This window comes from Schistocerca cancellata, chromosome 8, assembly GCF_023864275.1.
Source record: "Schistocerca cancellata isolate TAMUIC-IGC-003103 chromosome 8, iqSchCanc2.1, whole genome shotgun sequence".
Taxonomy (NCBI): Eukaryota; Metazoa; Arthropoda; class Insecta; order Orthoptera; family Acrididae; genus Schistocerca; species Schistocerca cancellata.
The window spans coordinates 130627886-130645591 of NC_064633.1; the positions used below are offsets into that span (position 1 = coordinate 130627886).

Below are 17706 nucleotides of genomic sequence, written 5' to 3' on the forward strand. Positions count from 1 at the left end.
AGGCAACAGAGCATGCACAATGTCGGCACTAGTACAGTGTATATCCACCTTTCGCAGCAATGCAGGCTGCTATTCTCCCATGGAGACGATCGTAGAGATGCTGGATGTAGTCCTGTGGAACGGCTTGCCATGCCATTTCCACCTGGCGCCTCAGTTGGACCAGCGTTCGTGCTGGACGTGCAGACCGCGTGAGACGACGCTTCATCCAGTCCCAAACATGCTCAATGGGGGACAGATCCGGAGATCTTGCTGGCCAGGGTAGTTGACTTACACCTTCTAGAGCACGTTGGGTGGCACGGGATACATGCGGACGTGCATTGTCCTGTTGGAACAGCAAGTTCCCTTGCCGGTCTAGGAATGGTAGAACGATGGGTTCGATGACGGTATGGATGTACCGTGCACTATTCAGTGTCCCCTCGACGATCACCAGTGGTGTACGGCCAGTGTAGGAGATCGCTCCCCACACCATGATGCCGGGTGTTGGCCCTGTGTGCCTCGGTCGTATGCAGTCCTGATTGTGGCGCTCACCTGCACGGCGCCAAACACGCATACGACCATCATTGGCACCAAGGCAGAAGCGACTCTCATCTCTGAAGACGACACGTCTCCATTCGTCCCTCCATTCACGCCTGTCGCGACACCACTGGAGGCGGACTGCACGATGTTGGGGCGTGAGCGGAAGACGGCCTAACGGTGTGCGGGACCGTAGCCCAGCTTCATGGAGACGGTTGCGAATGGTCCTCGCCGATACCCCAGGAGCAACAGTGTCCCTAATTTGCAGGGAAGTGGCGGTGCGGTCCCCTACGGCACTGCGTAGGATCCTATGGTCTTGGCGTGCATCCGTGCGTCGCTGCGGTCCGGTCCCAGGTCGACGGGCACGTGCACCTTCCGCCGACCACTGGCGACAACATCGATGTACTGTGGAGATCTCACGCCCCACGTGTTGAGCAATTCGGCGGTACGTCCACCCGGCCTCCCGTATGCCCACTATACGCCCTCGCTCAAAGTCCGTCAACTGCACATACGGTTCACGTCCACGCTGTCGCGGCATACTACCAGTGTTAAAGACTGCGATGGAGCTCCGTATGCCACGGCAAACTGGCTGACACTGACGGCGGCGGTGCACAAATGCTGCGCAGCTAGCGCCATTCGACGGCCAACACCGCGGTTCCTGGTGTGTCCGCTGTGCCGTGCGTGTGATCATTGCTTGTACAGCCCTCTCGCAGTGTCCGGAGCAAGTATGGTGGGTCTGACACACCGATGTCAATGTGCTCTTTTTTCCATTTCCAGGAGTGTATATACGTTCATTGCACCGGTGTGTGTTTCACGACATGTTACCGTGCACTTGCTTGAATTTGGCAGTTACAGTAAGGTTGATTTTTGGATTCTATACTGGCTGAGAAATCTGCCATTTCCGTGGTATTTACTTATTTTAATCTTCTATTAGTCCGTCTGCTCCTCCCTTCACTTTCTCTATTCATCTTCTCCCCCCCCCCCCCCCCATTGCCTGTCCATTTCCTCCCTCGATTCATTTCTTCTGCCCTCTTCTCTCTGTCCATCTCCTCGTTCCCCTTTCAATATCCATCTCCTTCCCCTCCGCCGGCCGGTGTGGCCGAGTGGTTCTAGGCGCTTCAGTCTGGAATCGCGGGACCGCTACGGTCGCAGGTTCGAATCCTGCCTCGGGCATGGATGTGGGTGATGATGCCCTTACGTTAGTTAGGTTTCAGTAGTTCTAAGTTCTAGGGGACTGATGACCTTAGATGTTAAGTCCCATAGTGCTCAGAGCCATTTTGAACCTTTCCCTCCACGTCTCTGCAGAGCTGTGGCCGTCTACTTGTATACCAACTGCAACACATTCTGATACTACCCGTACAATATGCCAGTCCTGCAGGAACTGGAGAAAAGGTCCTCTAGCTACTTCACAGGAAGAATTATTTTTACTTCCTCCCTCCCTATGGAAAGTAGTATCCCCACAACGCTTCTTACCAGGCAGTGAGTGATACGTGTACCACGTTTGGTTGAAATCGAACCTGTGGTTTAGGAGGAGAGGTGTAACACACTTGCATACATATATACATACATACAGGGTGACAATTATTAAACTATATGAAATAAAATCGTCATAATTTCTGAACGGTTTGCGTTAGGGCTTTCAAACTGCACAGTTGGTCGAGGGGCATAATGGGAATTAGTATGCACATGCATATGATCTGGCTCAGCTACGAAGCCCCCTTTATTTGGATGTGTTCGTCAGCAACCAGAACTGTAGCATTTGAGGAACTGAGAATCCTCATTTCGCGATCGATGAATCTCTTCACCCTCAACGGATGACTGTGTGGTGTTCAACGTCCAGTTAGGAAATAATCGGTGCGATATGCCTTCATGGCACGGTGACTTGTGAACGGCACGTGAAGGTTTTGGAAGATGATTTCATCCCCATTATCCGATGTGACTCTGATTTCGACAAGATGTGGTTCATACAAGAAGGTGCTTGACCCCATCGAAGCAGAAGAGTGTTTTATATCTTGAAGGAGCACTGTGGCGACCACATTCTGACTCTGGGGCACCCAGAGGCCACTGGCATGGGCCTCGATTGAACGCCATATTCTCCGGATCTGCACACATGCGTCTCTTTTTGTGGGGCTATATTAAAGACAACGTGTATAGCAATAACGCCAAAACTATTGCTGAGCTAAAAACAAAGATTCAGGAGGTCACCGATAGCATCGATCTTCCGACACTTTAGCGGGCCAAGCAGAATTTCGCTATTCGACTGCTCCACATAATCCCCGATGATGGCAGGCACATCAAACATGTTATAAACTAAATCCAAATATCTGTAGTGACGTTTACATATTGAATAAAGTGTGTGCACACCATAGTTTGTAGCTAATTTACATTTTTTCAAATAGTTCAATAATTGTCACCCTGTGCACATATTTTATAATACACAAAAAATTACTTTATTTGGTTCTGTTTAAACATGACCTGCTACCTAGTGGCAGATCAAGTTGTGTTTTCAAAATATTAAATTATACAGGTACATAAAATGAATCTTATTGGTTTTTTTGCGTTTGAACAAAGTTGTGGCATTAATACTTTGTAACTTAAATCTAATTAGGAATCGAAAATGCTTATAATTAAATCTTTAAATACTAAGACTTACTTGACTTATTTGACTTAATTCCTTTGGCCCCTATGAGGGCATAGGGCATCCAGCAGAACTCGCCATCCGTCTCTGTCTTTGGCCATTTGCCTCAATTCTGCCCAGGTCTTGCCAACTCTTTTTGCTTCCCCTTCCACTGTCCTCTTCCACGTGCCCCTTGGTCTTCCTCTCTTCCTTGTTCCCTGGGGATTCCATTCCAATGCTTTTTCTCGATGGCTCCTTTCTGGTTTCCTCAAGGTATGCCCCAACCAGCCCCACTTTCTCTCTCGTATCTGGTCTTCTATAGGTATCTGGTTTGTTATTCGCCATAGCTCCTCATTACGTATTTTTTCTGGCCACCAGACATTCATGATGCGTCGAAGACATCTATTTATGAAGCTCTGTAACTGGGATGTTATCTTTTTATCCATTTTCCAGCTTTCACTGGCGTAGAGAAGGACAGCCTTCACATTTGTATTAAAAATACGGATTTTTGTTTTGTACTTGATATTTCTATTTTTCCATATTGGATACAATTGTATGAAGGTAGCATTTGCCTTTTTAATGTGGTTTTTCACGTCATCAGCTCCACCATCTTCCGCCACTATACTACCCAGATACAGGAATGAGTTGACAGTCTCCACCCCCTGCTCACTTATTAACAATGGCACCTCCATGTTCCCTGAATTTACTCTCATTTCCTTTGTTTTGCCTGTATTTGCAGTCTCTGCTTCTTCTTTCAGCAAGTTTAATTTAGCTTTCATATCAGTCAGCCTTGGAGCTAATAAAACTATGTCGTCTGCAAAATCCAAATCCTCCAGACGTTCGTGAATCCCCCACTGGATTCCTCGTCTCCTGCCTGCTGTGACTCTTCTCATAACAGAGTCTAGAACGAGTAGAAAAAGTGTTGGTGACAAAATGCAACCCTGCCGGACTCCAGTTGTTACTTTTATGGGCTCTGTCATATTTCCCTTGTGGAGTACGCAGCATTTGTAGCCATCATATAGATCTTTTATGATGTTTAAGATCTTCTGTGGTATGCCATACTTCCGCAACACCTGCCAGAGCACTTTATATTTTACGGAATAGAAGGCCTTTTGAAAATCAATGAATGCCAGGTACATGGTTGATTGGAATTCTTTGCTTTGCTCTAAAATGATCCTAAGAGTGTTAATAAGATCAACACAACTGCGTTGTGCCCTAAAACCGGCCTGTTCTTTACGCAGTCGCTTTTCAAGGGATTCTTTAATCCTGTTTAAAATAATTCTGGTGAGGACCTTACTGGGCACTGACAACAATGTAATACCACGCCAGTTGTTACAGTCCGAAAAATTTCCCTTTTTTGGGAGATTTACCACCAAACCATTTTTCCACTCCTTTGGAGATTTCTCTTCAAGCCAAATATGCTTCAGCAAAGGATGGAGCATTTTAACAGTATTTTCAATATCGACTTTTAAGAGCTTTGGTGCTATGTTGTCTAGGCCTGGAGCCTTTGTATTTTTTAGTGTTTTCAAGGCAATCCTAATTTCGTCCATTGTGGGGTACTGCAAAATTATATCTTGATCTTCTTCGACTTCCTCTGGAACATCTCTTACCTGTTCCCCTCGGTTGTCTTCACAATTTAACAGTTCCCTGAAGTGCTCTTCCCATCTCTGTAGCTGTGCCTGTTGGGTTGTAGGCATCACCCCATCCTTGTTCTTAACTGGTCCTTCACGTCTGAAGTTCTTCATTGACAACCATTTGGTAATATTGTAGAGCTCTTTCATATTTCCTTGTCTTGCTGCCTCTTCTGCTAATTTTGCTTGCTCATCTATCCATTTCCTTTTATCTCGACGTAGCAATGTTTTCACTTTTTTGTTCGCCTCCATGTATTCTTAATGCGCTTCGCTCTTCTGCGCTCTTGTCTTACAAAAATTTAAGTACTAAGAAGATAGGAAATTGGAAGGCAGGAAAGAGTGTCGTGGAGGGTGTACCTCAGTGAGACGTTGAGCTTCTCGCCCTTGGGCAGTCACTGTCCAATGTAGTGCTGCTCACCAACCGAGGTCGAGGACCTCAGGAATACTGCGAGAGTCTCGCCCTCGGGTGGTGTCATGCTGCATCTAGGTTAGGTTCTCTTTGCCATCTACTCTACGCACCAGCGTGTGCTGATCTCCATTTCTACATTTGTATATAAATCTAGTATTAGTGTCTATCGTAAACGTCTTTATGGTGACACTCCAGTGACAATGACCATCACATTTAATTATGATCCCATTCATACTTTTACCAGAACAAGTACTTTATACGTTTACCACGTGTGTTACACGGTGGTCCACTGATGGTGACCGGGCCAAATATCTCACTAAATAAGCATCAAACGAAAAAACTATAAAGAACAAAACTCGTCTAGCTTGAAGGGGGAAACCAGATGGCGCTATGGTTACTCACTGCACCGTACTCTGACATGCACCAACACACGTCTGCATATGTGGACTGCTGCCAGCGCCACCATGCGACGACCACTAGTCAAATGCACAGCATGGTCATACCCCGAGGTGATTTGAACCCACAACCCGCCCACCAAAGAGTTGTTCCACAATGTATCAGCATTATCCTTAATTTATGAGCATGAGTGTAGAACAGACAGACACATAAAGGCAGCTGACAATATTGCGTGTACAAAAACTTACTTACTCAGATCACTCATCAAAACAAAAAACTGATACACGAGCACAGCCACAGGTAGCGGTTACTACACTGTATGTTCATCACGTGTATAAAGTGACCAGAAAAAGCCGAAAGATGTATCAGGGTTGGTATAAAAACAAGTATGACATTTCCACACCTTGCTTTGTTACAAAAATGGCTCTGAGCACAATGGGACTTAACATCTGAGGTCATCAGTCCGCTAGAACTTAGAACTACTTAAACCTAACTAACCGAAGGACATCAGACACATCCATGCCCGAAGCAGGATTCGAACCTGCGACCGTAGCGGTCGCTTTGTTACACATAACTACTGGTTGTCAAGTGTGTGCAGTAACTTGTCTGACTCCCCTATAGCTGTGATTGACATGTTGATTGAAGTAAGGCCTGGATACTGAGGTTCGTGATCTTCCGCAGCCGCGCGATCCTGACGAACGAGGATGTGGTGGGCGGCGGCGCGGAGTCGTGGTGGCGCGTGTGGCGGCACGACTTCTGGGGCACGCCGCTGCGGCACGCCGGCTCGCACGGCTCCTACCGGCCGCTGGCGGTGCTCAGCTTCCGGCTGGACGCGGCGCTGTGGCGGCTGCGGCCCGCCGGCTTCCACCTGAGCAATGTGGCGCTGCACGCCGCCGCCACCGCCGCCGTCGTGCGCTGGGCGCGCGCGCTGCTCGCCGCCGACGCCACGGTGAGTGAGCGCCGAAGCAGAGGCACTTCAGGGACGGCCGTGGGCTGGCACGAGCGCCACAACTCTTTCGCCCCACCACATCCCCCCCCTCCCAATGCCAGGCTGTCTGAATTAGAGATGGGCAAAACTGTTCTTTTCAGAGATCGGATCAGAACTGTTCACTCCCTGAAATGAACTAGCTCTTTTTCATGACTCACCACTCATTCACAATAGAAAATAAATGGAAGGCACATTGCCCTTTAAACTTGGTTTATTCCAGTACTATACCTGTATTTTCATCTTATTTGATCCTATTTTGAAGTAACACAGATAATGAGTAAGAATTTTGTATTGTTTATTGAAATTTCCACGATATGACAAAGTTTTTGATTATTGATTTATTTTGCACTATCGTGGTTTTTTGGGTGATCGGAAAATGTTGTAACTTGAGATTTACATTAACAATATATTTGGCTATACAGTATTAAAATTTCATTAACCTCATACAAATACATCGCAAGCCATATATTTTTAAAGTGAACGTTTCCTTCCGAAGACGCCTAAAATCGCAAAATCCGTACCAGAATAAGAAAAAAAAATATAAATTTGACTGTAAGACTAAAGTGCTTCATATAGCCTTTCGCAGAATAAAACAAGGAAAATATTGGTGTATCACATTTTGCAATACGTTTATCGGTTCGCTCGTAATTAAAGCGTAAATTCGAGTGTTCATAATAAAAATCCTATAGTACGAGGAGTCGTCAGGAACCTAATCTGAACAGTTTAAAAAAATAAAAATAAAATAAAAACAAATGATGTATACATAACATAATAATGTAATATACATAGCGGTATTACTACGAAGAACAATATCCAGTAGAGACGAACTCCAATGCAGAAGCGCTGAGTCAAGCAGGTCGAGCCGCGAGCTGTATTACTGCGTGAGCTAAGACTGCAGAGACCAGAGTGACACCTGAGTTGCTTTGCTCAACGCTCTGGCTAGAGTCGAGAACGGTGGGGTGAGCGTTGAGCGGGCAAGTTCCGAGGGTGGGGGGAGTGGTGAACGGCCACCAGTCACCCGCTCCGAGACAAATCGTCCGTTCTCTTGCGAGCAGGTTGTTGCAAGTAGTTCTTATGTTCTCCGCTAGGAGGCTCTGTGTCCTGTTGCTCCCATCAACTACCCAGAGGGCAGGATGTGCGACTGAAACGATCGCCGACAGAGTGCGATGCTAAGTTAAGCTGCGCCAGACACTGCACGCGGCAGAGGACGCACAGAGACGGCACAGCATATGTGAAACACAAAATCCAATGGGGCACTGCATAATGCAGGCAGCCAAGGCAGAAGCAGGGCAGAGGCCGGCGCTGGCTGTGTTGTGTGGCGTGCACTGTGCTCTGACCAGCAGAGGCGCCGCTGATATGCTCCGTCTCTCTCTCTCTCTCTCTCTCTCTCTCTCTCTCTCTCTCCCGTGGGAAACGTTTGGAGCTACCGTTCTTTTTTTCTGAATCACTGATTGTTCACTCCTTTGAAAGATTCAACTCTATGAATTAGTTCAGGAGCGGATCCCCCATCTCTAGTCTGAATGTGAGGAGGGGACGCGGGGAAACAGTGAACCAACGATATTTAAATGGCACTGCATCGCACTGCATACGACATATTCTCAACAACATAGGTCACGAAAAGCCAAATTTTCACTGTTATTTTTATTATGAAACGATAATTAAATGGACACCGTAACTGCAAACAGGCGTTGATGTACTTCACTGGGGACATGTTGTAAATTTGTGCCCTGACCGGGACTCGAACCCTGGATTTCCTCCTTACATGGCAGATGCTCTATCCATCTGAGCCACCGAGGGCACAGAGGATGGGGCACCTGCAGGGACTTATCCCTTGCACGCTCCCCATGACACCCACATTCCCAACATGTCCACACCACTACATTCGTAGAACGCCTAATAGATGTTTGCCCATCATACTCATTAATCTACCAAGTCCCGTACGGGTCTATTAGGCGCACTACGAATGAATGTAGTGGTGTGGACATGTTGGGAATGTGGGTGTCACGGGGAGCGTGCAAGGGAGAAGTCCCTGCAGGCACACTATCCTCTGTGCCCTCGGTGGCTCAGATGAATAGAGCGTCTGCCATGTAAGCAGGAGATCCCGGGTTCGAATCCCAGTCAGGGCACACATTTTTACATCTCCCCAGTGAAGTACATCAACGCCTGTTTGCAGCTAGGGTGTCCATTTAATTATCATTTCATTTCTAGCAAAGCTGCATGGTCATCTATGGCAACTATTCTTTCGGGAACACATAATGCCGTCATATATATTGTTATTTTTATTAATTTTCTCGCACTGCAGATGTGATTCAGTTTTTATCTGGTTCTGACTGTCGACATATGGACAGATACAGTTTCAGCGATTTTTGCACTCCTGTTGCCACATAATTGTGACTTATTTACTTTCATAATGGAAAAAAGCCTTTGACACACATGTTGTTGTTGTTGTGGTCTTCAGTCCAGAGACTGGTTTGATGCAGCTCTCCGTGCTACTTTATCCTGTGCAAGATTCTTCATCTCCCAGTACCTACTGCAACCTATATCCTTCTGAATCTGTTTAGTGTACTCATCTATTGGTCTTCCTCTACGATTTTCACCCTCCACGCAGCACCCCAATACAAAATTGGTGATCCGTTGATGCCTCAGAATATACCCTACCAACTGATCCCTACTTCTGGTCAACTTGTGCCACAAATTTCTCTTCTCTCCAATTCAATTCAATACCTCTTCATTAGTTATGTGATCTACCCACCTAATCAACTGATTTTCAGCACTCTTCTGTAGCACCACATTTCGAAAGCTTCTATTCTCTTCTTGTCTAAACTATTTATCGTCCACGTTTCACTTCCATACATGGCTACACTCCATACAAATACTTTCAGAAACGACTTCCTGACACTTAAATCTATACTCGATGTTAACAAATTTCTGTTCTTCAGAAACACTTTCCTTGCCATTGCCAATATACATTTTATATCCTCTCTACTTCGACCATCATCATTACTTATGTGATATGTTATTCGAAATATTTTATCACATTCACGACGCCAATGTATTGGCCTCGCCCCACTGTAGAGTCTTGTAGCTTAGGAAGCAAGGGAGAGGATGTTATTATGAGAGGCTGCTATCCTCCTTCTACAACACAAATGCACACATGGATTAACATGGTTTTTTATTTACACAGAGAAATAGCTGCTACTTAACTTTAATAGAGTCCATGTGTTGTGGCACAAGCTCATCCAGAATAGTCCTCTAGCAGACAGTATCGGTAATCTTGCTATTACAAACTTTAATATTGCTGCTAGTCTCGATCTGGTCGCTATGCACTGTCGTCGCCTGAGTGAGTCAGTGAGGCAACGAGAAATTGCGGTCAGCGGCGGCGGCCTATAGACACTAGTGGCCATTAAAATTGCTACACAACGAAGATGACGTGCTAAAGACGCGAAATTTAACAGACAGGAAGAAGAAGCTGTGATATGCTAATGATTAGCTTGTCAGAGCATTCACACAGGTTGGCGCCGGTGGCAACACCTATAACGTCCTGACATGAGGAAAGTTTCCAACAGATTTCTCAAACACAAACAGCAGTTGAGAGGCGTTGCCAGGTGAAACGTTGTTGTGAAGCCTCGTGTAAGGAGGAGAAATGCGTACCATCACGTTTCCGACGTTGCTAAAGGTCGGTTTGTTGCCTATCGCGATTGCGGTTTATCATGTCGCGACATTGCTGCTCACGTTGGTCGAGATCCAATGACTGTTAGCACAATATGGAATCGGTGGATTCAAGAGGGTTATACGGAACGCAGTGCTGGATCCCAACGGCCTCGTATCACTAGCAGTCGAGATGACAGGCATCTTATCCGCATGGCTGTAACTGATCATGCAGCCACGTCTCGATCCCTGAGTCAACAGATGGGGACGTTTGCAAGACAACAACCATCTGCACGAACAGTTCGACGACGTTTGCAGCAGCATGGACTGTCAGCTCGGGGACAGTGGCTGGGGTTACCCTTGACACTGCATCACAGACAGGAGCGCGTGCGATGGTGTACTCAACGACGGACCTGGGTGCACGAATGGCAAAACGTCATTTTTTCGGATGAATCCAGGTTCTGTTTACAGCATCATGATGGTCGCTTCCGTGTTTGGCGACATCGCGGTGAACGCACGTTGGAAGCGTGTATTCGTAATCGCCATAATGGCATATCACCAGGCGTGATAGTGTGGGGTGCAATTGGTTACACGTTTCGGTCACCTCTTGTTCGCATTGACGGCACTTTGAATAGTGGACGGTACATTTCAGATGTGTTACGGCCCGTGACTCTACCCTTCATTCGATGCCTGTGGAACCCTACATTTCAGCAGGATACTGCACGACCGCATTTTGCAGGTCCTCTACGGGCCTTTCCGGATACAGAAAACATTCGACTGCTGCCCTGGCCAGCATATTCTTCAGATCTCTCACCAAATAAAAACGTCTGGTCAATGGTGGTCGAGCAACTGGCTCGTAACAATACGCCAGTCACTACTCTTGATGGACTGTGGTATCGTGTTGAAGCTGCATGGGCAGCTGTACCTGTACACGCCATCCAAGCTCTGTTTGACTCAATACCCAGGCTATCAAGGCCGTTATTACGGCCAGAGATGGTTGTTCTGGATACTGATTTCTCAGGATCTGTGCACCCAAATTGCGTGAAAATGTAATCACATGTCAGTTCTAGTATAATATATTTCTCCAATGAATACCTGTTTATGATTTGCATTTCTTCTTGAGTAGTAATTTTAATGGCCAGTAGTGTACATGCTGTATTGAGGGCGTTGGGAGTTTGTTGCTTGTCGGTGTGTGTCTGGCCTCTCACATAATAGGCGCACCTGATACAGGGCCAACTATCGATCTTCGCGCTAGATCATTGCCAACCTGGTGCGCTGGCGATAACTTACACCAGCACAGAAAATAATTTACTCAGTAAAGTTTTAACCTAAATGAATTTGTCTTTTAGATGTGTATTACGCTAAACATCAGTCTCTCGCATCTGCAAATGTGCAGTGGTGCTTTCAATTGAAATGGGAAACCGTCTTGTAAACAGCTAGGAAACACATGTGTACTGGCAATGTTATCATAAAATTTATAAAACTATCGTTGTAATTCTTTCAAGAGCAGAACGAATTGTTCAAAATTTGCGTTTTCTTTAACGTCAGTGAGCTTGGATAAATGAATAGTGTTTTTTGTCAGGCGATTTTCCTTTCAAATGTATCCATATCCAATCAGATATTAATTTTTCCTCACTTTCTAATGTCATGCTGTGGTTAGTGTGCAGCCGAGTCCACATACCATGTAATGTTGATGCATTAAGTTGTTCTGAAAGCGGTGCTGATATTCAAGTTAATAAAAGCGGGTTAAAAGCTGTGAGCTATCTGGGGAAGTTATCCTCGCATTACTGAGCAACTGTTTAACCAGGTATCCAGTCTAGTTTACCAAATTGCCAACCAGACTAACATTAATTATAATCTTTTAATAGTCATCTAACGACAACCGGTATATATATATATATATATATATATATATATATATATATATATATATATATATATATATATATATACACTCCTGGAAATTGAAATAAGAACACCGTGAATTCATTGTCCCAGGAAGGGGAAACTTTATTTACACATTCCTGGGGTCAGATACATCACATGATCACACTGACAGAACCACAGGCACATAGGCACAGGCAACAGAGCATGCACAATGTCGGCACTAGTACAGTGTATATCCACCTTTCGCAGCAATGCAGGCTGCTATTCTCCCATGGAGACGATCGTAGAGATGCTGGATGTAGTCCTCTGGAACGGCTTGCCATGCCATTTCCACCTGGCGCCTCAGTTGGACCAGCGTTCGTGCTGGACGTGCAGACCGCGTGAGACGACGCTTCATCCAGTCCCAAACATGCTCAATGGGGGACAGATCCGGAGATCTTGCTGGCCAGGGTAGTTGACTTACACCTTCTAGAGCACGTTGGGTGGCACGGGATACATGCGGACGTGCATTGTCCTGTTGGAACAGCAAGTTCCCTTGCCGGTCTAAGAATGGTAGAACGATGGGTTCGATGACGGTTTGGATGTACCGTGCACTATTCAGTGTCCCCTCGACGATCACCAGTGGTGTACGGCCAGTGTAGGAGATCGCTCCCCACACCATGATGCCGGGTGTTGGCCCTGTGTGCCTCGGTCGTATGCAGTCCTGATTGTGGCGCTCACCTGCACGGCGCTAAACACGCATACGACCATCATTGGCACCAAGGCAGAAGCGACTCTCATCGCTGAAGACGACACGTCTCCATTCGTCCCTCCATTCACGCCTGTCGCGACACCACTGGAGGCGGGCTGCACGATGTTGGGGCGTGAGCGGAAGACGGCCTAACGGTGTGCGGGACCGTAGCCCAGCTTCATGGAGACGGTTGCGAATGGTCCTCGCCGATACCCCAGGAGCAACAGTGTCCCTAATTTGCTGGGAAGTGGCGGTGCGGTCCCCTACGGCACTGCGTAGGATCCTACGGTCTTGGCGTGCATCCGTGCGTCGCTGCGGTCCGGTCCCAGGTCGACGGGCACGTGCACCTTCCGCCGACCACTGGCGACAACATCGATGTACTGTGGAGACCTCACGCCTCACGTGTTGAGCAATTCGGCGATACGTCCACCCGGCCTCCCGCATGCCCACTATACGCCCTCGCTCAAAGTCAGTCAACTGCACATACGGTTCACGTCCACGCTGTCGCGGCATGCTACCAGTGTTAAAGACTGCGATGGAGCTCCGTATGCCACGGCAAACTGGCTGACACTGACGGCGGCGGTGCACAAATGCTGCGCAGCTAGCGCCATTCGACGGCCAGCACCGCGGTTCCTGGTGTGTCCGCTGTGCCGTGCGTGTGATCATTGCTTGTACAGCCCTCTCGCAGTGTCCGGAGCAAGTTTGGTGGGTCTGACACACCGGTGTCAATGTGTTCTTTTTTCCATTTCCAGGTATATATATATATATATATATATATATATATATATATATATATATATATATATATATATATATATATAATTTAAATAAAAAGAAATAAATCAGTTTATATTTAGACATTTATTTTAACATTGATCATTGTACCGTTAAAATTTCAGCATATTAAACTTGTTTCATAATTAAACTGGTGCCTTATTTAAGATTGTGAAAATGTGAGTTTGTAATCTTACGGAACACATCAAATATGGGGCCAATATTGGGAGACTGCATACAACACTGCATTCATAAACTAACACACGAAGAACGTTGAAACATATGCAAGAGGAAATTAACCACAACCAACCAATTCAATTGCTATATTGAAAAATATCGTCAAGACGAGACGTTATAATCTCGCACTGATTCGCATTTGAGATTGATGATCTTAGTTAGAGTTACGGATCATCAACACGTGGTCCCACTTTACTCACAAAGTAGTGACTAAGTAACTATTGGAAGATTTCCTGAACTTCACACTCGAATTACACTGTGTTGTAATTTAAGATAACATAAGATATTTTAGATCTAAACCTGAAACAAAGGTGATTAAATTTCCAGTTAAGCTGAACTTAAGAAATCCATTGTCCTACTGACTTAGGAGAGACGCACTTAGCCGGAGATCTTACCACTTCAGACGCTCGCCGTGGGCAGACTGGCCTGGGTCCCTACCGAGGGTGCTTAACAGAAACCAACAGAAGTGGCCAGAGAGGCAGTTTCCTATACCAACATGACAAGGGACGGGCAGGACTATACGAAGAATAGAAACCTCTTTGCTTTTAGAAAGCGTAGCTACCTGTTCCGACGTTGGTCCTACTGTTCTCTAGAAGACCGGCTTATCCGCTACCATCGAGCATGCAACTAGAAATACATTTGCTGATTCATCCTTTCACACACAAGGGAAGGGGGATGACAGGATCTTATCATATACAGTATATAAAAGAAAGTAGATGAAGGTTCCGTATGAGACTGTGTGACATGAATTACATATAAACTGTGTTTTATAGTGTAGTAGTGTGACAGATCGTTCTTGATTATGTGTAAAAGTAACACGTTCCACTGCTCAGTCTCCTCCCAGATAGAGGCAGAAACACCACAGTAAATTTAGAAGTGGAATGTATGCCGTAAATGACAACATATTAAAGAAATTAACATGAAAGGAATCCAACAGAGACCTTCCAACCACTTAAAATGTGTGGTCTACAGTTCATTCCAGGTGTTCTAATTTTCTTTCCTGTAATCTTTCTTCCTTCAAAATTTGAGTTATAGCGGGGTTTCAATCGAAAAATCATTTCAGGCATGTCCCTTGACTTAACCAACGAACGTTGCAGTAATATGTGCCCATACTCTTCTTCAAGATTAATAGAAAATTGTTGTTATTATCAGCGGAATAATGCTTGCAATTTCAGAAGACTTACTACTCGTACCGCCAAGTTCATCATGTGCTCCATGCCTGCAAATTTAGCACAACGTGCTTCTTTATGTTGAGAACAATGGATCCCATCCATCGGTCATTGTAATTTTTTGCTCTTTCATCATGTTGTACCATATCATATTTGCCGCACCCTCGATTATGCGACTGCATAATGTATATTAAGAATTTTAATCCTTCTCTTCGGGCATTTCCATTCATTTCGAAAGGCTTATGATGACAGATTGCTATAACTGCCTCTTTTTGAGCAAACTCCCTTTATAGTATCAACAAATAGCGAAGGATAAACAGGATAAACCAGCTTCGCTTGGTCTTTATTTTTATTCGTTTCCAGAGAGAACACAAATGACTCTAGAATATTCGAGAACATTTTTAAAATGAACGTTAAAAACTATTAGCAATTCTCGTTCAAAGATTCTGTAGAATGTTCGACTGTTAAGTACTTCGTTTCAGCGCATCACTGATAGGATCTCCTATGTCAGGTTTTGGAATCCTGCTAAATCTTAGTTAACACGCTAAAATTCCACTTAATATATTGTTCGGTACCGTAGGCGTTTAACTATCACTTAAATTTCTTTCACTTTCTATCACTTTCTCTTCTTCTTGATGTGCTCTGACCGATTTCCAAAAGCATACTGACAAATGCGCCTCGCCCTAATCTATACACCGTCCTCGAAATAGTTCTGAGACTATTTTGATTTCTGAGGTGTAAGTGAAGTCAGTGCTGTCACTACTAGAGTTATGCATTCGATCACTTGTGAACAGGCAGTTTTAAGCAGTGGATGTTTGGCCGTGGTGTGCAACGTCGCTGTGTCACAAGTCGAAATGGAGCAACATCTCTAAACCAAGTGCTCAGTATGTTCTCCACAATGCTTTCAACGAGAGAAAAGTGCGTGCAAAATTTATCTTGCACACTTTCACCTCAGAACAAAAACAACGAGGCCTGGACGCGGGTAAAGAAATGGCTCTGAGCACAATGGGACTTAACATCTGAGGTCATCAGGTCCCTAGAACTTAGAACTACTTAAACCTAAGTAACCTAAAGACATCACACACATCCATGCCCGAGGCTGGATTCGAACCTGCGACCGTAGCGGTCGCGCGGTTCCAGACTGTAGCGCCTAGAACCGCTCAGCCACTACGGCCGGCGGACGCGTGTAGCAAATTGACTAAAACACAAATGGGGATAATTCTTTTCTGGAAAGTCATTAGTGATGAACCGTAGTTTTATAAATAGGAGCCTACCAGAAAAAATTAACGGATTCCATAAATTCACATGAAGGATCAACGCTTTGACGACATAACCGACATTCAAGCCAATGTGAGGCGCGATTTGAAGAACTGTACAAGGAAGGACTTTTCTGGAGGTTTCACATGGTTATACCGAAGTATAAAATGTTGTAACACGTGAGGCAGTACTGACCCTAGAGAATAAATTAAGGAAAGGCAAACCTACGTTCTACCATTTGTAGAGTTAGAGAAAGCTTTTGAAAATGTTGACTGGAATACTCTCAAATTCTGAAAGTGGTAGGGGTGAAACACAGGGAGCGAAAGGCTATTTACAATTTGTACAGAAACCAGGTTGCAGTTATAAGAGTCGAGGGGCATGGAAAGGAAGCAGTGTTTGGGAAGGGAGTGAGACGGGGTTTTAGCCTATTCCCGATTTTATTCAATCTGTGTATTCAGCAAGAAATAAAGAAAAATTCGGAGTAAGAATTAAAATCCATGGAGAAGAAATAAAAACTTTGAGGTTCGCCGATGACATTGTAATTCTGTCAGAGACAGCAAAGGACTTGGAAGAGCAGTTGAATGGAATGGACAGTGTCTGGAAGGAGGATTTAAGATCAACATCAACAAAAGCAAAACGAGGATAATGGTATGTAGTCGAAATAAGTCGGATGATGCTGAGGGAATTATATTAGGAAATGAGACACTTAAAGTAGTAAAGGAGTTTTGCTATTTGGGGAGCAAAATAACTGATGATGGTCGAAGTAGAGAGGATATAAAATGTAGACTGGCAATGGCAAGGAAAACGTTTTTGTTAACATTGGGTATAGATTTAAGTGTCAGGAAGTCGTTTCTGAAAGTATTTGTATGGAGTGTAGCCATGTATGAAATCGAAACATGGACGATAGATAGTTTGGGCAAGAAGAGAATAGAAGCCTTCGAAATGTGGTGCTACAGAAGACTGCTGAAGATTAGGTGGGTAGATCACATAACTAATGAGGAGATATTGAATAGAATTTTGGAGAAGAGAAATTTGTGGCACAACTTGACTAGAAGAAGGGTTCGGTAGGTAGGGCGTATTCTGAGCCATCAAGGGATCATCAATTCATTATTGGAGGGCAGCGTGGAGGGTTAAAATGCCGGCCGGAGTGACCGAGCGGTTCTAGGCGCTACAGTCTGGAACCACGCGAACGCTACGGTCGCAGGTTCGAATCCTGCCTCGGGCATGGATGTATGTGATGTCCTTACGTTAGTTAGGTTTAGTAGTTCTAAGTCTAGGGGACTGATGACCTCAGAAGTTAATTCCCATAGTGCTCAGAGCCATGTGAACCATTTGAACCAGTTTGAGGATTAAAAGCGTAGAGGGAGACCAAAAGATGAACACACTAAACAGATTCAGAAGGATGTAGGTTGCAGTAGGTACTGGGACATGGAGAAGGTTGTACAGGATA

The 17706-nt window shown here is 45.2% G+C and overlaps 1 protein-coding gene across 1 annotated transcript in view; it reads left to right on the plus strand.

The window, feature by feature from the left end:
- Window positions 1-17706, plus strand: part of LOC126095421 (protein O-mannosyl-transferase TMTC2-like) — a 1040622-nt gene that overhangs the window by 346972 nt on the left and 675944 nt on the right. The window contains exon 4 of the mRNA XM_049910218.1: window positions 6248-6500. Coding sequence (XP_049766175.1) covers window positions 6248-6500 — 253 coding nt within the window. The remainder of the gene's footprint in view (window positions 1-6247; window positions 6501-17706) is intronic.